General features: G+C 44.4%; 1 protein-coding gene across 21 annotated transcripts in view; it reads right to left on the minus strand.

Annotated features, from left to right (window-relative positions):
- The window catches only part of PTPRD (protein tyrosine phosphatase receptor type D), a 2576377-nt gene that overhangs the window by 204366 nt on the left and 2351093 nt on the right, over window positions 1-20918 (minus strand). For all 21 annotated transcript variants that reach the window (XM_086961360.1, XM_086961371.1, XM_086961369.1 and 18 more), the window contains one exon: window positions 1594-1706. In XM_086961360.1, the coding sequence (XP_086817486.1) occupies window positions 1594-1706 (113 nt within the window). The remainder of the gene's footprint in view (window positions 1-1593; window positions 1707-20918) is intronic.

Below are 20918 nucleotides of genomic sequence, written 5' to 3' on the forward strand. Positions count from 1 at the left end.
ACAGCTCACCAGAGGGTCGTGACGGAGCCGTTCCGTCACCAGCGTCGGAGCCCCGTGCGGCCTCCCGCCCCTTAGCACTGTGGCGGAATAGCCGCCGCAGCGAAAGGGTTAAAAGTGTTGATGGGTTGCCGCCTGCACAGTGGAACATGGAGAGCCTTCAAAGCAGCTGCTCCATTTTTCACCTTAATGTGCAGCCCCTAGGGCAGCGCAAGTTTACGGCTGCCCTGAGGGCAGCACATTCCATGTAATAGGGTGTACTTTCTCTGTTTGCGCCCAGTGCGCCTGTTTTAAGGTGTGCCAGGCGCAAACAGGGAAAGTGCGCCCTTTACATAATAGTGCCCCAGATATGTTCGTGTTGGTGAAGTTTGCACGTGGTATTATCCTCTGGATTTAGTACTTCCTACAGAAAGAGTATTCTTCAATATTTATTTAGCTCTCATTGCAGCCCTGATATCTTAGTGACTCACACCGTAGCCTTTGAATTGTAGTGCAATATGTCATTGCTGTAAAGTTCAAATATGGTGTTCGTGTAGAAGGCTATGGAGCAGATGTACAAAGCATTTGCACTTGCAGAATTGGGCTGTTTGGGACAGAAAACATTGTTTTTATAGGTACAAATAACAAACTGCAAATCTAGTGAATCACTGTTTGAGTTTGACCAAAAAACAGAATCACTATTTGAAAAAGGGCTTGTTCAGGTGTCCCTTCTAAGTATGGAATCTGAATGGTATGTACTAATGTTGTCGCAAAGCATTCATAAGTTACCACCAACTCAGATTTGGTGGTAACTTATTCACAAATGGGAAGGGGTCGCTACCCATGCCTTTCCCGTTGAGAATGCAAAAAATATATATGTTTTAGGAGTAGGCAGTGGTCTCATGGAAAAGTTTCAGGTTTTTTTTTAGCGCATTCTGTTTTTCCTTTGAAAAACAAAACAGACATGCAGGTCTGCTGACCTCATTAGGCCACCATCACTGTAATGGGAACGAATCCTAGTAGGTCTCAAATTGGGACCTACCCCATTATTATTTCATGAGTTAGGTGTATTTGTGATCAACTACGATTTGCTAATTAGGAAATACGGGCCAAATATAACTTACGTACATAAGTAATAGCGATTACCAAATACCAATTCGCAAAAAATCGCCATTTGAAAATCGCTGTTACTAATGTTAGTGCATCCTACCCTAAGCGTGATGTTACAACTAAAGTGTAACAAATAAATGATGTATACGTTGTTTGGTGGGTACTAGAACTGCCCCATTCTTTACAGAAATATTTTATGCAAATATTGCTTTCCAAATCTCAACAAGCAGATGCTTGGGCAGAGTCCATATGGCGGATTAAAACTCATGTTCCAATTGCATGCTATTGGCAAACATGACATATATTTTATATTGGAAAAAATGCTGAAACATTAGAATTTTTCGTTAATCCAGGCTTAGAATTTAGGATGTAGGTATTTTGGAAAACTAACAGCAATTCCCTTTCGAACAGAATCAAATATTTCAAAGCTTTCTTTTTGTTTCGAAGCAGTAACAACAAAGACCAAAAGAGCAGGGCAAAGGCTTGAACATAAGCTGGCCTGCTTACCTGGAGTTTGAAAATTAAGGCGTCGAAGCTCCACTGGGTCGGTTGGGTGGTGAGATGGAATCTCCTTGCTGTTGGGGATGCTGCTTTTTCTGGAGTCAGTCTCTGCTCTCTTCCTGCATGAAACAAGTCAAGAGGTTTTCGACACATTCCGCGAATCCGCACATTCAAAAACGCTGGCATCGATGTCATTACGCTCACCCAACATACATCATTCTATCAGAACGAACGTTCGGGAATTCAGACGTCTAATTATTATAAAATGGGCCACATTGGACTGTATGACAAAATGTTACACGCACCGGCGCTACCATGGTCTTGTGCAATTAAATAAAGCATCGCTGTACATGTAGACGGATTGTCTAAATGTAGTTCATGTGATATTGTGCCAATCTTATGATGCAAATACATGTGCAGTTTTGTTCTGTTTAATGGAATACATTTTCAAAGGCTACTTGTATTCTGGTTAATCCAGGATGGGAAGGAGCAGGTTCTCAAAAGTGATATTTGCATCAGAACGTCCAGTAATGAAGGGACCGAAATAGGACAGGGATGAAGCAAAATAAAGGCTATTAATAATAATAATCCGGCTGATACCGCAATAGAAAATGATAGTAAGAATTATAATAATATATGCAATTTCAATAATAGGAAGTATATAATATAGCTGAAGGTTCTGCAGAGTACAACTGTGTTGTTTTTCCTATGGGGGCTGACAGATAACAAAGTGACATAGGAAATTATGAAATAGGCAATTTATGAAGGAGATTGCAAATATTCATATGTTGCCTACATTCCATGACACTATGCCACACTTTGGCACAGGCATTCATTGTGGGCATCTTGGAACAGCATTTATTCAAATAGTACACTATGCTTGAAAAGATGGCCGCCACAGACTATGCATGCATCCACAGGAGACACCTTTGAATGCATTGCTTTGTTTCAATTAATCCCAGGCAATGATGCATGTCGTGGGTGTGTGTATCTATGGTTTCCATGTTGGACAGCATAACAGTTTAACATAAAGAAGCCTGGGAGAAAGTGGCAGGAGAAAGGAGGAATAGCGGATTAAGGCAAGCAGAAGGAGTAGTGGGAGAAGGGGACGGCAAATAGTCCATGAACTGTACTGTCATGCACAGGATGATGTCAGCAAACGAAGGATAGCTCAACCAGTCAGAACACTGTGAGACCTAAATCATCCTGGAAGGGACAAAGAAAAAAAAGTGAGGAAAGTGCAATCACATGATTGATGGCTTTGCTGTTATGTTATGTTATCCTCCATTTATCACGCGCACGGCTACTCTGAAATTTCCCGGCGCGGAAGCCAAATGGAAGAGGGAGAGATGGACTGGCCAGACTGGGAGCTTACTTAAACAGCATCGTTTTCAGGTGTTTTTTGAACAGTCTGAGGTCACTGGTGTTCCACAGTTCAAAGGGCAGTGCATTCCAGGCCACAGCTGTTCTGACAGAGAGGCAGCTGCTACCCATTCTAGCCAGGCGATACCTAGGGACCCGGGCAAGGCATTGGCCAGTAGAGCGTAGCTGTCGGGGCGGTACATAAAACGACTTCTAAGATACTGAGGGCCGGACTTGTAAAGTGCTCCATGGACCAGCGTGAGAGTCTTAACCCCTTCAGTGCTCATGACAAGGTCAACTCGTCATGGGTTTTACCTGCCCTGTGCTTATGACGAGTTGACCTTGTCATGATTCTATTGAATTCAAGGAGTGTCAGCACAGGACGGGAAAACCCCTTAGCAGCCAAGGTGTTAAACAGTATGCGTTGGTCGACCAGAAGCCAGTGCAGATCCCGAAGGAGCTGCCTCGCACTGGACCTTTCCGGCATACCCAGTAAGGCTCTGGCCACTGTATTCTGGACAATCTGCAGCTTTCTTAACTGATATACGGGTAGACGATATATAAGGCATTAGCGAATTCCAGGCGTGAGAGAATGAGGTCACGGGTCACCATTTCTCTAGCCATTCTAGGCAAAAGTGGAAGAAACTTTTTAGGGCGCTTCTGTGTGCCAAAACACACACTGGCCATCCTGTTGATCTGGGGAAAAAATCTCAATTCCTCACTGAACCATACCCCCAACTATTTAGCCGGGCTCTTTTCCTTGATACAATAATCAAGAAAAGTGAATTGAGATAGACAGCAAAGCCAACAATCATTAGCAAGGGGCTAACTAGTATAACACCACTCTGGGTACTTCTAATATAGTGAAAGCAATAGGTCTAGCCAACAGACAGGGTTGATGTACTACACTTGAGATTTAAACATTACAGTTACAACTTTAGCAAATTTGACAAATCTGCACTAAATCTGATTCATATCTCAAGTTTCCCGCAGACTCACCAATAGGGGACACATGGTGGGTCAAAAACTGTTTGTTTTCAACTTGCCATGGAAATTACAACAGTAGGCAACTCAAGTTTTGTGCAGATCAATTTAAGATGAACAAAGAAGCAATGAATAAAACGTTCACTTGCCATTTGACTGATTTGCATGAAACATGAGATAATTGGGCTTCAAGTGCCGTTTGCCAAATTTCATGCAGCTTCATTGATGGTTTCAGAATTATTACAAAGACCTAATTCTTCAAAACTCCCACTTTAGGAGTGCTGCAGCCTAGGCCAATGGAAAAGAGGTCAAATCATGTCGAGGCCCTGTGCAGCTAGTTTGGTTGTAATGTGCTAAGAGTATCTTCCCAAATGTGTTTATTTAATTAAAGAGAGAATTTTATTTATAAGAAATGCTGAACAAAGCATATCTTACATAGTACATAAGTGTAGGATTGGACATTTCTGCAGGGTCATCACCAAACGTTTTGCCCTCCCCCCCCCATATTTTACTGAATTCGTTTTTGTTGACTTTAGAACTCTGTTCACTTTTCCACTGCTAACCAGTGCTAAAATCATTGTGCTTTCAACCTAAAATATAGTAACAATTGCTTATATCAAATTATCATATTTAATTTAGTTGTAATTTCCTAGTAAAGTGGCACTATATGTGTCCAGAGCTCTTAAATGTAATGCTACTAGTGGGTCTGCAGCACTGATTGTTCCAACCAGTTAAGTAGCCTGTTAAACATGCCTCAGGCCTACAGTTGCAAAGCCTGTGTGTGCATTTTTAAACTGTTATTTCTACCTGGAAAAGTAAAACATTTGCGAGGCCAAAACCTTTGTTTTTAATACATATAAATCACCCCTGGGTTAGGCCATGGACAGCCAAGAGGGAGCAATGCATTTAAAAGGCAGGATATGCACTTTGAAGTTTTACATGTCCTGATAGGGAAAAACACTTTGTTAGATTTGGGGTCTCTAGTTGGCACAGGTAGGTACTTGTGACAAATAGGGACCCTCTCCTCTGGTCAGGATAAGGGGATTACACTCCTAAAATAATGCCTGCTCACCCCCTTGGTAGCTTGGCATGAGCAGAAGGGCATAGGAGCTAACAAAGCAGCAATGTTATGAAAAAATAATGATGTTTAAACTCAATGGAATTACAAACGAATTTCATTAAGGAGAGTACTCATGAACTCATAACTTCATTAATAAAAGAAAGATCGTAGAACTCATTGAACTGTGTGGAGTCCTCAGTTTGTTGGAGGAACCTATGTTTTGAGTGCCCAAAGGGGATGCAACTAATGATCCACTAGGAGCACACTTCGGTTGTTAGGACGTCTTGGACGGAAGACGCCACCCTTGGGAGCACCACATAACTAGTTTATCCCTTTATTCAAATTTATGTTGGAACAGCAAATAACAAGGCAGTGCACTTGCATCAAATATTTTTTCCAGAAGGGCTTTACTTCAGAGGCGTTGGTAGATAAGAAGCTGTGACCACATACACTAACCCAGTGACAACACTACAAATGGACACCACACAGGTTTTATATAAAAAAATAAGTAGACTTTATATAGTTACCACAAGACCATAAACGACAAAAATACACAACAAGATTACTTTAGGATGGTAGATTTAAACTTAGTTCAGTTCAGTTCTTAGATGCGTCAATGTACCTTAGGTTGCGTTGCGCTTCCACAACAAGCAATGTCGCACCGATGGGAAATGTGGCAAAGTTCAGATACAAAGAAATAAAGACGTGAAGATCTTCCATATATGGCACGATTCTAGGGGATGCAAGAAGCTCTCGGTTCGATGCGTGGACTGCAGTGGCGACACCCTTACGATGCGACAACGACAGCACCAGCGGCGATGCTCTTCTCCCACGATGCATGAATCTTCTGCTCGATACGACAACTACATCGGCGACATCCAAGATGCGACGGCAGCTGCTCCGACAGCAGCGCACTTCTCGGGATGCGAGGTGCTCTTGGTCGATGCTGTGCAATGCGACAGTTCCAGCGGCGACACCCTCCTTTGGAGTTGCGACGGCAGGCACAGCGATGGCAACACGCTCCGACCTCGTTGCGAGATTCTCCTGATGCAGTGCAGTGCGACAACTACAGCAACGACACCCTCCTTCGGAGTTGCAATGGATACAGCAGCGACGGCGACACGCTTACTCTTCGTTGCGGCACGCTTCTCTCCGATGCGGTGCAGTGCGACAGTTCCAGCGGCGACACCCTCCTTCGGAGTTGCGACGGCAGGCACAGCGAAGGCAACGCGCTTCTTCTCGTTGAGTCGCTTTACCAGCTCATTGCAACACGCAGTCCCTCAGAAGGCCCAAAACAGCAGCAGGCACTTCCAAAGAACTCTGGGGAGCGGGGGGGGTGAAGTCTGTTGTCCCTGAAACTTCAGCAGGAGGCAAGCTCTTTTCCAAGGCCCTGGAGATCCTACACAAGTTGAAAGCAAAGTACATAAAGTTCCTTTCTCCTTCCTTTGGTAGTAAGGGAACCACTGCAGGCCATTCCCCAAAGCAGCCCTTAAGCTTGGAAATAGTCTCTCTTCAGTTTCTTCAGGTTCCTCTCCTCAGTAAAGGTTTTGTCTTGCAGTCCAAAGTGATCTAATTTCATGGGATCAGGGTCCCAATATTTATACCCCAAAATCCTTTGAGGGGAGAGGGGCCTTTGCCCAGTCCAAATCAGTTCTGAAGCACTCTGTTTACCAGACTTCTCCTTTCCTTTCACAGTGGAGGGTATGCACATCAAACGCCCTACAGGAGGTGGAGCTAGCATTGTGGAAGGCAAGTACAGTCCTGGAGCACCTTGTTTACAGGACTCCTTCTCTTCTTTCAGTGTGCAGGGCAGATACATCAGCCGCTCCCCAGGGGGTGGAGCCAGCATTGTGGAAGGCAGGCACAGCCCTATTCAAGGTTCAGGTGCAACTCCTCCCTCCCATCTAGATGCACATCTCTCTATTCACCACTGGGTGACTCAGCCTGTCTCCTGGAATTCCCCATCCCTGTCACTCACAAAACCAGATATAGGAATACACAACCTAGCAGAGGCAGGTTTGAATGGTTAGACAAGCAAATACCTATTTTCTAAAAGTGGTATTTGCAAACACAGATTATTAAAACCAACTTCACTAAAAGATGTATTTCATTAGTTCAGGCATACTAAACTCGAATTTCTACCGTGTTCGCTGAGACAGTTAGGATTATAAAATGTAATAACCATAACAGCCTATTCTGGTCTATGGCGAACAGGTAGCCTTGCAATAGTGAAAAACGAAAATGGCTGTAATTCACTATTAGGACATGCCACACACATCAGGGCTTGTCCTACCTTATACTTACAATGCGCCCTGCCCTTGGGCCTACCATAGGGGTGACTGATATGAAGAAAAGGAAAGGTTTAGGGATTGGGAAGTGGGTGCACTTGCCCAGTCAGCATGGCAGTACCAGACTGCAAGCAGGCTCTGCAATGGCAGACCTTAGACACATTTTACAAGGCTGCTTCTGTGGGTGGCACAACCAGTGCTGCAAGCCCACCAGCAGCATTTGGATTTACACGCCCTGGGCACACGCAGTGCACTAGACTAGGGTCTGACAAGTAAACCAAATAGCCAAACATGGAAATACTGATTAGTACATCAATTTACAGTAGGGAGTACTTGCACTGTGGCACTGGATAGCAGTGTCACAGTGCCCAAAGCATCTAACACCAATAAAAATACATGAGGCAACAGCAAAAAATGGAAGGGAGACCCACGCCAATGGTGCCAGATCTAACAAACTTTATTTTTTTTTCACTACAGCAAGGCCTTGCACTCCAATAGGCTAACATTGAAGTTGCATTATTACATTTTAAAAGTGTAATTTCCAAACGGAACAAGATCACCAGTTCATGTTTGGTGACAACAACTCTTGAGTAAATATCTGGGCCTGTGCATATTCTGCCAGGAAGAAGGACTGCAGTGCTGCTGGACTGATGCTCTAAAGGAATTGCTGCTTTTGTTGTGCTGACCTGCTGCCCTCTTTCCTAGGGAAGGAGAACTGGACCTCAACTTCATCTTGAACCTAGGAGCCCAGAGTGACTCCAAGAGTCTGCTGGCCTCCTAATATAAGCCTCAGGGACATAAAAGAATTCCCAACATCCTGAACCAGCCTCAGGACCCAGTTGCAGCACGTTTCTGACCGCCAAGTGGTGCCTCTCTGGTCCTGGACCTTTGGTGTTCCTCGCAGGTGCTGAAATCAAGCTTTTCAGCTGTTTGCAACCTCGTCGCTTGCAATGCAAGGCGGTGGAAAGCTTCATCAGCCTGACTCTTCGCACTGCAGCATCAACCTCTCGTGGAGAGCGCCACCATGAAGCTACAGCTACACCAGCCCGTGAAGCCGGCCAGCTCCTAGCGCTTAGCTAACCCCATACATCAACGCTCTTACTACCCCTTGCGACCCTCTGCAACGCAAATGGTACTCTTGGCACAAACTTGAGAAGGTAAACCTTCAGCTGGACTAACCTGGGATTGTACCAGACCTGTGCTGCATCACAGTCGGCCTGAACCTTTGAATTTGGCCAGGTCCAGCGTAACCAGATTTCCCAAGTTGGCACTTTATGCATTTAGGCACAGTATTCACTTTATTCTAAAAAATTAAAAACTCCAGTTCTACTGATTGGATTTTTGTCACTTTGGTCTTGTATCATTTATTGGATTCAGCTCTATTTGTCTAACGTGGTGAGGATTCTTTTTGTGTGGTGTTTTTATTGTTTTATTGTTTGAAATGTTGCACAAATACTTTATACATTGCCTCTAAATAATTAAGCCTGATGGTGTGTCAGTGTTGATGATAAATGCTTCCTTGTCTAACAAAGTCTTTAAGAGCACTCCAAGATTTCTGCTGAGATTGTTGAGATTAGATTATTTTGGCGGATAGACGCTTGTGCAGAAACTGTTAAAGAATAGATCATTTCAACTTTGGTTAAGTTCAGTTTAAGTGATCGGAAAATTAGCTTGTACTGAACAGCTGTGAGGCATTTCAAAACCTATGGCTGGAAGTAATGAATAAAATCTGGGAAATGAGAGTAACCACTGGGCTAGAGATAACTGCAGAAGCTGAAGGAAGTGATCATATCACCAAGGTTTAATGAAGAAGGAAAAATTGGAGGTCTAAGGACTGACCCATGCCGGACACTATCTTGCACAAGTGAGACAAGTGAGAGAAGAGAATGAGGAGCCCCAAGCCATTTAGAAGGAATGGTCTGAATGATAACATAGAAGCCAATTAAGTATTAACTTTGTGAACCATGCTTAAAGAATTTACATTAGGGTTGGGTGATCATAGTAGCAAACACTTGAGAAGTCAAATAGTGTGAGAAGGGAAGAGATGACTGTGATGTTCACTGGTTAGGGAGATGCACATACGAGAATGCATGTGTAGAGCATGAAAACTGGATTCAAAGGAACCAAACAGGCAGTCTGCTATAAAGCAGGTAATCATGTTATTAAATGCTAATTGCTTCAAACGTTTAGAGAAACATGAGAAGAGAAAGACAGGAGAGTAAAGTGATATGAAATTGGGGTGTGCTTGCTTTTTTGAACACCTGCATAATACCCTGCCATCTCAAGGGTTATATACACCAGTTGTGAACCACAAATGCTATCTCATATTAATGTACATAACCATCTACATCTTTTACTGTCCTTTGTTTACACAACACAAATCTAGCTAAACATAGATTTTTAGATGGAGTATAATGTTGCCCCTTCCAACTGCAAACTAATAAAAGAGTGACAAATAGAGTTTCACACTGGTGAGAGGAAGGAACAAAGGATGAAAGAAACAGGATCCGTTTGAGCTATTTCACTAAGTAATTCACTATCATTTTGCTTCTGGAGCATTATCCTTTTCCTGAAAATGAAGATTTTTAGAGCTTTTTGTAGAAAGCTGCGCCAACGTTAAGTTATCGACTTCAATCATTTTTTAGTAATGTCGGCCCTATGAAGGAGAGTAAGAAGGAAGGGAGAAAGAAAAGATTAAAGAAAAGAAGAAAAATGTGAAGGGAAAAGAAGGAAGAAAGGAAAAAGAAGGATGCAAATTAAACAAATGAGGAACTGATAGAAGAAAAAAGGAAGGAAGAAAGTAATAGAGGTCGGAAGACAAAAAAACAGAAGGAAGGAAACGAGAGAGGAAGAAGAAAGGTAAGGTGTGAGGAAGAAATGGGGCATGAAGGTAATAGGAAATAGGGACAGAAGTAATCGAGAGTGGAAGGTGAACTAAAGCAAGTAATAAAGAGATAAAGGAGGGAAGGAAAGGATAAGGAACTGATGAAAGTAGCAAAAAAACATAATAGAAAGGGAAAAAAGGAAGTATGGATTATTAGCATGTAAGAAGGAGGCTGGGTCCGTTGCGGTGGAAACAATCTATGTTGACACTATAGATATGATTGGCACCTTGTTTGTAGATCCCTGTAATAAGCGCCCGATGAGTGCCAAGCCAGTACAGAAGTGGTTTGATAGAAACTGTAGAATGAAAAAAAACTGTTTGATACTTGCTATCAAATCTAATAACCCTGTTGAGGTTCGGCTGGCAAGACTGCAGTATAGGCAAGCGATTGTAGATGCAAAGAGGGGTTGGGAAGAATCACAATGGGATAGTCTAAAAGTAGCGAGCCAGTCAAAGAACGGCGAGCTCTTTTGGGCCTTAGTGAGAAGATCCAATGGTTGTGATCCGGACCAAATTCCCAATCATATACCCGACAGGGAGTGGTTTGAGCACTTTAGGAAGCTATATGTAGGGGATGAGGAAACAGGTAGCCTAGGGCTCCTAAGTGGCTTCATGGTAGCTGCCCCTGTTCAGGGTTCCTTCCCTAGGATAGAGAAGAAAGAGGTGTTGGCCGCTATAAACAAGATTGTACCCGCTAAGGCCCTGGGACAAGATGGCATACCGGGCGACTTATTCAAAGCTAATGCCGAGGAATGGGCCACCTTTTTTGTATTCCTCATTAATGCCTTGTTGGAAGGTTCTCTTGGAAGGGGGCCAAAGTAATTTCCATTTATAAGAAGGGCTCCAAGGGAGACCCGGCCAACTACCGTCCAATAAGTCTTATAGACGCTGGACAGAAGTTGGTTGGCAGGGTTCTCCTGGAGAGGATCCTTTCATGAGCGGATGAAAATAACATCATTTCACAGTTCCAGGCGGGCTTTAGGGCTTGCACAAGCACGATAGACCAGACATTTAGGTTGGCACTCTTGCATTGGAAGGTGGTTACCATTGGCAAAGGGGGCCTTTACTTGGCATTTATTGACTTGAAGACCGCCTTTGACTTGGTCCTCCGAGACCGCCTATGGCTGGTCCTGCAGGAGATGGGGATTCCCCCGCCCATTTGAACCTCTTGGCCCGTATGCACGATGGAAACTACGCCCGCATTAGATGGGGTTCACAGGAGCAAAAAAATGATAAAATTCCTGTGAATAGAGGCGTTCGCCAGGGATGCGTATTGGCACCCACACTATTCACGCTCTTTGTGAACGGCGTAGTCTCCTTTTTGCTTGAAATTAATGCTGACGCCTCAGTCCTGGCAGCTGATAGAGTCCCCGCACAACTTTTTGTGGATGATACTTTGTTAGTATCAAAAACTCCTGCAGGGTTACAGAAGCTGTTGGATCGCTTCTGCTTGTTTTGTAAGATGAGGGGTCTTGTTATTAACACCTCTAAAACAAAGCTTCTTTATTTTGACCCAAGCAGATCGTCTAGATCTACTTTGGTTCTCGATGGGGTGCCACTGGAGCGCATCAAAGAGTTCGATTATTCGGGGATCAGAATTTCTGACAAATTTAAATGGCAGTTACATATTGATAAAATGGCCCTAAATCATAAACGGGTAGTAGGAGTATTAGGCAGGGAACATCGCGCGTCCACCTCTAAGCCCATTGCTCCTGCTCTGGAAATCTATGCTGCAAAAGGTGTAGGCTGTGCCCTATATGGAGCAGAACTCTGGGGCTTCGGATGTGTAGACGTGCTCGTCACTACAGAAAACAAGTTCTTTAGGGAGCTTGTCTCACTCCCGAGGGGCACCCCAACCAAGCCACTTTTGAGTGATTTGGGTCGCTGTTCAATTAAGGACCTAGTCACTCTGTGTCCTATCTTATACTGGGCCCGGTTATGGCGCACTCCAGAGCTTTCCAGGTATGCCGGGGGCCTAAGAGAGGTAATGAATCTCCAAGGATCCCATAAGATCGGATGGTTAGCTAATATAAAGAAGCTCCTTCTGGCCACTGGCCTTTTAACTGCTTGGGAGTCCGGACAGCGTTATCAAAAGTTGAAACCAAGAGAGCCTTTTGGGCATGGGTTGATAATCAAGAGCAGAGGGACCCAAACCAAGGCAGGCTGACTGAGATATTTCATCAACACAAGCATATACCTCTCCTGGAGCCCTATCTGGGCTTTATTACAAAGCCGAGAGATAGGACTCTCCTTATGCAGTTTATGATGGGCACCCTTCCTCTTCGTGATCGTACCAGCAAATAGAAGCCCCCGCACCAAACGCCCGTGGATTGCCCACACTGTGCAGGTGTTGTTGAAAATATCCCTCACCTTTTCTTCGTATGCCCAGCCTATATAAAACCTAGGTTGAAATGGCTTAAACCTGTGTGCCTGCAGCTTAAAACTAGGGACCACTCTGTTGCACTTAGAATACTTAAGGCTGATGCCAGTACAACCCTAGCCTGTGGGGTGGCTACATTTTTAAGCTGGGCATGGTTGATTAGACTAAAGGCTTAATGAAGAAACTGTATAATTAATATAGCCTTATAGCCCGCCGTAGAGGGCTATACCGGCTATTAAAGGCCCTCTCCAGCGTTAAAGGCCCCAGCCGAAGGCGAGGGCCTTTAACAAGGGAGAGGGACTTTAATAGCGGTATAGCCCATCTACGTAGGGCTATAAGGCTATTAGAACATTCTGTCGGTAAACAACCTTTACAACGAAACTTTTACAACGCACTACCATTACAACGCAACCATTACAACGCAAACCATTACAACGCATTGCACTGGGGGGCGCTCTAGGATAGGGAATAAGTTTAATTTACTATCCAACACCTTCCCTAGTGTCCACGGGGACTGGAGTTGGAATAGTAAATTAAACTATTCACTATCCAGCACCCCAAAGCGCTATGCGTTGTAAAGTTTTGCGATGTAAAAACCGCGTTATAAAGGCATGCGTGGTAAAAGTATGCGTTTTAACGTCATACATCCCATTCTGTCACTACAGGACAGAATGTTCTAACAAAAAAAACGAAGCCTTTTGGGAGCTTGAGGGGAATGGAATCCCCTCAGGTTCCCTGAAGCCTTTGTTCACAGCCAGAGCAGTGAACAAAGAAACATTGGAATGTTGGAGCTCCAGGCTTATTCCAGCCATTATAAGCCCAGAGCACTCCATTGTTTTCAATGGAGCTCCCAACATTCCAATGTTCTAATTGTTTTTAAACATCCGCAAAGCTGTTAAAGTTTAATATATGTTTTATCTATTCATTGTAAAAAAAAAGTTTTTTAAATGAATTCCTCTTTCTAATGTATTTATTATGGATTGTGTTTTAATTTGTAAATGTGCTTTTATGATATCAAATATCGAAATAAAGCCTTGTTGATTGATTGATTATTAGAGTAAGCAAGAAAAGACGGAAGTGCTAAGAGAAGGAAGCATGAAAAAAGGGAATGTGGAGGGACAGAAAGATGAAGGCATAGCGGTGAGGATGGTTAGAGAGTGTGATGAGGGATTAGATGGGAATGAAGTTAGTTGAGAAAAAACAAAATTGAAAAGAGAGGCAGAAGAAAGGGAAAGAAAGTGAGAGGCGAAGAAGGATGGAATTGATGGAAGGGAGCAAATAAGTGAAGTGTTGAGGGAAGGGGAAGGAGAAAGGAGTGGAATAGAGGGCAAAGGCATAGAAAGAGGAAAGGGGATGATGAAAGGGCAAAGAAAGAAAGTGGAAGGAAGATAAGGGAGAGTGGGAGTGAAGTATGGAGGAAGTAAGGGAAAAAGGGCAAATGAGGAAAGACACAATGGAGTAAGGAATAAGGAAATGAAAAAATGAAGGAAGGGAGAAGAATGTTAAGGAAGAAAAAAGAATATACGGAAGAATAGAAGGAAGAAAGGAATGAGGGAAAGAAGGAAAAATAATAGAAGGAAGAAAGCCAGCAAGAAAGAATGCAAGGAAGGGAGGGAGGAAGAAAAGAAATGAAGAAGGAAGGACAGAATGGAGAAGGCAGGCAAGGAGGGAATGTTGAGGGACAGAGTAGAAAAGATGAAAGATAGTGGTGACTGGTGAACCTAGGGAGTTAAGGGCAAGAGATGGGATGCATAAAAATAGATGAGCAGCATTAAAACATTTGCCTACTTGAAACATGTAGAGGTTAGCTTTCTAATTCATACAAGCAGAGTCACTGTGCAAAAATCTCAAAGCACAAGTGCAAAGCTTATTTTACACATTCTGCACAAAAGCTTCCTAAATACACCAATTTCTGAATACAAAATGGGGATATGGCAATTTGGTGAGCAATAGCTCCATAGTGCAAATATTTTGAGCAGTATAAGAGAGCCAAATCCATTATGACTCTTGTGTATTCACTGACCCAGCCATACAAAACTGGAATTGTTGCCTCATGCAATGCAATTTCATCTATATTTATCATTTTCAACCCAACAATTTCAGAAGATGTTTATACACTTGCGTTTGTACATTTTAGGGTGTAAAATAAGTTTTGGTGTTGACTTTTATTTTGCTGGAAGCAGGCATTAGCCACTCATCACAAGGTCTAACAAATACAAGGCAGGTGGAGGTGGGAATTCTGCCAATCAAAACAATGAATTTCGGCCTCCACCTTTTCTAGTAGCCCCCAATGCTGGAATAGGTTGATAATAGCAAACAACAAATTCCTCTGTGGGTATGAAACAAGACAGGTTTCCAGAAAATGCTGGGTAGGTACATATATTCTGGCCTGACAGTAACCATAAATCTCTTATCATTGGGACTGATGAAGGACCCAGGGATTCACTCATTCTTCCACATATGCAGCAAGCAAAGTCAAAATGTTGCATTGCTTCCCAAACCTTGAAGAGGGGTACATGTGCTTGTGTCTACTACACAATGGATCACTCCAGTAATAGATTGTGTACCTTCCCTGGGGTGTATAAACTCTCCTAGGTAACACAAGACTGCCGGGGCACACTAAAGTTATGAGGACGCTTCTGATATTTCTTCTCTGCCAGTCTCTGCCAGGTAGTGCTGGTCAAAAATAGGGAACGTTGTCCTAAGGATTTGCAAGGCACCCAAATAGGCTAGTCCCCAGAAATCTCCCCCCTGCCCTTTTGATTTTACTGCAGGGTAAGAAGAATTCCTTGTTCCCCCAGATCCACAGGTCTGCTTGTTGCCCTGAAATAATGTATGCAAGTGCTGTTTTCAGTCAAGTAGCCCTAAAAATACTGTGATATCATTATTGTGATGTTTGTACCACCATGCTCATGTCCACCATAGTCCAGGCATTCAAATGAGCGGTAATCCATCCGTAGACTGTGGTGGAAGGTTGGCGACAAAGTCACAGGGGCTAAACTTTGGATCAAGACTGTGCCTTTTCCCAGACTCATATACAGCATTTTCACATTTATGATTCTTATGAACAAAATAACTTGTTATAAGACAGCAGCCCACAGGATTCAGAACTGACCCCTCTGTGAAGGTATCCAAAAGCATATGTGGTCAGATGCCACAATTGCACTATTGTTACAGATATAGCTCCTAATGCATAAAAGATGCATCATGGCACATATGTCCTATGCCATTCTATCACCACAACCAGTGTGCACAATTTATTTATTTTAAAGTTTTATAGTGTGCGAACCAGACCTATGAGGGTATCAGAGCGCTTTCCAGGATTGACGGGGGGTATACAAAGGACTTAGGAGGGAAAGATACCAACAGGATTCAAAGGGGAGATACATTGTACCAGAAGAACAAGCAGTCTCAAATTCTAGATACATTTAGGATACAAAGAGGTAGAATCATTATACTAGAAAATAAGAAGTCTCAGCCCCTGAGTGGGATGACTAAAAGGGCCAGGAAAGTATCATCCGGAAAAGTCAAGGATAATGCTGTAATGGGGGGGTGGAAAAAGGTCGTAGAGGAGATTGTAATGCGATCGTTAGGCGAGGACTTTGCCCATATGAAAATGTTAGTCTCCTTTTTGAAGCGTGCCAAAGACGACAGTCTTCTGATGGCGGGTGAGAGAGAGTTCCATATTCTTGGAGCAGCCCCAGAGAAGGCCCGATTGAAGGTTTTCTTTTTTCGGAAGTTGGCTGGTTGGAGCAAAAGGTCTCTGGCAGACCGGGAGTTTCTGGCTCCTCCAGATATCACGAGTTTCTGGGCGAGGAATGCAGGGGAATCAGTCAATCAATTTGTATTTGAATTGCACAATACTGTCACCCCTAATGGTATCTAGGCACTAGGGTGTCATATCTTCATCGAAAAGCCAGGCCTTGAGTTACTTTCTGAACTCCACCATGGATGGAGTTGCTTGGAGGAGGTCGGGCAGGTCGTTCCAGGTCTTGGCCACATGATGAACAAGGTGTTACCGCTGCTGCGGCTTCAACAGATGCGGGTAGTGTGTGCGAGGGTGAGAGAGGCAGAGTGCAGGTGTCTTGTGGGCAGGTGGAAGTTCAATTGATGATTGAGGTATGATGGCCCTTGCTCACGAAGGGCTCTGTATGTGTGTGTAAGGATCTTGAACAGACATCTCATCTGGATGGGGAGCCAGTGGAGATTTCTGAGGTGAGGGATGATGCAGGTCTGTTTGGGGAGGTCTAGGATGAGTCTGATTATGGTGTTTTGTATGGTATCAAATCTTTTAAGGAGCTGGGGGGAGACTCCAGTGAAGAGAGCATTGCCATAATCGAGGTGGCTGGTGATGAAGACCTGCATGACAGTCTTTCTGGTGTTAATGGGAATCCATCTGAAAAGTCAATGGAGTTTGCGGAAGGAGTGGAGGCAGGAGGAGGCGACTGCCTTGACTTATTGTTTTATTATCAGTTGACTGTTGAGTATGATGCAGAGGTTGCATGCATTTTCTGTTGGTGTAGGTGTTGCTCCGAGTTCTGCTGGCCACTAGCTGTGATCCAATGTGGAGGGGTCTCTTCCGAAGGTTAGTACTTCTGTTTTGTCAGAGTTGAGTTTGAGGCAGCTGTCTCTCATCCATTTTGCCATGTTGGTCATGGCATTGCAGAAGTTGGTTTTAGCCTTGGAGGTGTCCTCAGTGATCAAGACGATTAGCTGAGTGTTGTCAGTGTAGGAGATTATGTTGAGACCATGGGGTCTGTGAGGTTGAGTGATGAACCTTGTGGTACGAAGCAGATGATGTTCTTGGGTGAATGGAGGTAGTCAGATGCTCTATGTGCCTCCTGAGAGGAAGGAAGCAATCCACTTGAAAGTGTTCTACTATATGCTGATGTTGTGGAGTCTACCGATGAGGGTGTGGTGGGAGACAGTGTTGAATGCAGTGGAGAGGTTAAGGCGGATCAGAGCCACAGTTTCTCCACAGTTGAGGAGAGTTCTGATGTCGTCTGTGACGGCTATCAGTGTGGTCTCCATGCTGTGGTTGGCATGGAATCTGGATCATGGGGCATCGTGAAGTGATTTTGTTCCAGATATTCATTGAGTGGTTTGTGGCCTTCTTGAGTACTTTGGCTGGGTAGGGGAGCAGAGAAATCAGTCTGTAGTTTTTTGACTGGGGTCATCAGACGGTTTCTTTAGGAGGGGCCTGACCTGTGCGTGTTTCCATATGTCTGGGAAGGTTGCTATGGAGATGGAAGTATTGAGGATGCTGGTGAGTTCTTAGCTGATTAGGTTGGCTCCTAAGGTTGAAGAGACGGTGGGGCATGGGTGACTGGGTGCCCCGGAGTAGATGAACGACATAATGGCTGTGGCGGTCTGGGTGGTGAGTTAGGACCAGGAGGCTATTGTTCAGCTGGTGTTCATGGTTGGTCGAGATTGTTGAAGCTGATCAACGGGGTGGGGTGTCGAAGCTATTGTAGATGGTGGCAATCTTGCAGCGGAAGTAATTTAAGAGGGTGTCACAAAGTTCTTGGGAGGGTTGGATGGTCTTCTCTGAGGCTTTCAGCTTGGAGTATTCCTCAACAATCTTGAAGAGTTCCCTCATGTGGTTGGCTGCTGTGTCGATGCGGGTGGTGATGGCTGCTTTTTTATCTTCTTTGATGTGCAGGTGCGAAGTTGCTGAAGGCTGCTCTGTGGTGGCTCTGTCCTTGGGGTCCTTTGTGGCGTGCCTTCGCTTCTCAAGTCCGTAACAGTTGCTCTTGGTGGATCTGAGCTTTGGGGTGTACCACTTTGTTTCTTTTTAGGTTTTGTTAGTCTTTTCTGGTTTTAATGGGGTGACTCTATCTGCACATGCGTTAATCCAGGCAGAGAAGTTCTGGGTGGCCAAGGTCAAGGTCCACTGTGGTTTTGGGTTGTATGGTGCTGAGGGCTTGTGTCCATAGTTCCACGGGTACCTTGCCCCACCTTCGGTGAGAGGCACTGTGGCGCTTGGCGGTGAGGTGAGGGACAATAGAGATAGTAAAGTGGACGATGGTGTGTCCAGTCCAGGTGAGTTGTGTGATGTGAGTTAATTTGATTCTGTCTCTGACAGTAAAGATGGCATTGAGTGACTGTCCAGCTTTGTGCATAGGTTCAGAGACCAGTTGGATGAGGCTGATGTTATTGAGGTGCTCCAGGAGGGTGGTGGAGTTGGCGTAGTTGGGAGTCGTCAACATCAAAGTTGAGGTTGCCGAACAGGATGTAGTGGAAGGAGTCAATGGAAGGAGGGCGATGAGGTCGTAGATGGTGTCACAGAAGGGTGGACTGTGTACTGGGGGTCTGTAGGCAAGGGTGCAACTCATCATAGTCTTAGTCTTAGTCGAAATCTGAGGTGTTCTATAAGAGGTGCTGGGTTGTCGCTGGTGATGGTGCATTGGATGGCTACCTTGAAGATGATGGCAATGCCCCCACCGTTTGTCAGAGTGGTCTTGGTATATCATCTTGTAGCCGTCAGACGTGGCAATTTTGGGGTTTAAGGAGGGTGTGAGCTATGTTTTGGTGATGAAGTCAATGTCCGGGTAGAGGGTGGTGATGGTGTCTCAAATCTCTGTGGCGTGTTTGCAGAGGAAGCAGGCATTGACCAGGATGCATTGGAGGGATGCTGGTTTGTTCCTAGTCTTCTGAGCTGGAGTGGTTTGGAGTCCGGTGTGGCAAGTGAAGCAGCAGTGGCTGCAGGTGAGGGTCCTTGGGAGGATTTCGGGGAGGCCGTGAAGCAGCTGTTGTTAGGGTCTCCTAGGTCAAGAGCTAGGAGCACCTCAGTGGTGTAGAGGTGGATGGTGGGAGGGCCTGGGGTCCTGGAGCTAAGTGCTGTCTAGGCACGGATGGGCACAGACGGACTTGCCTTTGGCACGCCTTTGGCTCGCCAGTGGCATGATGGTACAGCGGCCTACATAAGTAGATCTGGGAGGTGGGAGTTGCTATTGGGGGAGGTAGGATTAGGAACCATACTGTAGGTAGCAAGGACCCCCTGATAAGGATAGATATCCTGGGACAGGGTAAACAATATGTGAAAAAACAATCCCAGACTCCAGACTGGAGACCATTTAACCCTCCTTTTATCTGTTTTGTGAATACATATGTATCATTTTTTTATCAATTGTGATCAATGTGTTGAATTTTTATCCCCTTTTTATCAAATTAAACTATAAATAATTTTTCTAACTGAACTAGTTTGTTTGTTTAATCTATTGTGTATTTTCCTCAGTTTATGCCTGGGATTGTTTTTTCACATAAGGATTAGGAACCATGTCAGGGGCACGAAGAAAAGCAGTAGGAGCAGGTGGGAAACAGGAAGGCTACAGCCTTATTAAAATCCCACAAAAAAATGCCTAAGGCATATTAAGCTCAGTGGGGGGCTCAAACTTGAACCCAATCAACTAAAAGGAAAGCAGGCTAGAGTGGAAACACAACTGAAAGGGTAGTGAGGAATGTGATTACAGTTCCAGTCTCAAAGATCTGGCAGGAGCGAGAGAGTTTCACACAACCAAAATAGGTCAAAGGCTGCTCGCTGGGGGCTGTCCTGAGAGGTGGGAAAGGCTGTCCAAAAGGTGGGACGGTGGGAGCGGGAACCATGTCAGGAGCAGGAGCACATCGAAAAACAGCCGGAGCAGGCAGGAAACAGGAAGGCTACGGCCAAATTAGGATCTCCCAAAGCGTGCCTAAAGCAGATTAAGCACAGAGGCAGTCTAAAACGTGAACCCAATAAAATAAATAGAAAGCAGGCAAAAGGGGGAACAGAACTGAAGGAATGCCTAGCCCAGCGGACCGCCAACAGAGGTCTTGACATGGGGCTGTCGGGAGTAGGTTTGCAGACCCGCTCTCAAGGAGCTGGGAGGAGTGGGAGCATTGCGAATGCCCAAAAAGAATCAAGGTCTCCTACAAGAATATGTTTGTATCAGTGAAACTGCAGACACTCTTTCACTCCTCAGAACCCACTCCTGTTGAGCCTACATGTCTATTGTAAATTTGCAGTTTGCACTAAGCCTAGACGAAATTGAGCATATTTCACTTGCACATGTTAAACATTTTGTCATATAATGGACGTACGACACACAGTACATATGTGACATAACTAGCTTACAACTATGACAAGAAGTAGCGCAGTAGTCATCTACAAAGACAGTCCTTAGAACATGTACATGGATACAATGTGGAAGGGCATTGCACTACTTTGTGACATTACATTTTTTACAGCATTGCAGAAGCACATAACATTTATTTTGCAGACTTACATTCACAAGGAACATAGAATCCAGTGTTGCCATTTTATTCTCCCTGCTCTAAGTTTTGCTGCTTGATGTGTCTACTAAAGGTATTAGTGTGATTAGTGAGAAAAGTGCC

This window comes from Lissotriton vulgaris, chromosome 3_1 (assembly GCF_964263255.1).
Source record: "Lissotriton vulgaris chromosome 3_1, aLisVul1.2, whole genome shotgun sequence".
NCBI classification, from domain to species: Eukaryota; Metazoa; Chordata; class Amphibia; order Caudata; family Salamandridae; genus Lissotriton; species Lissotriton vulgaris.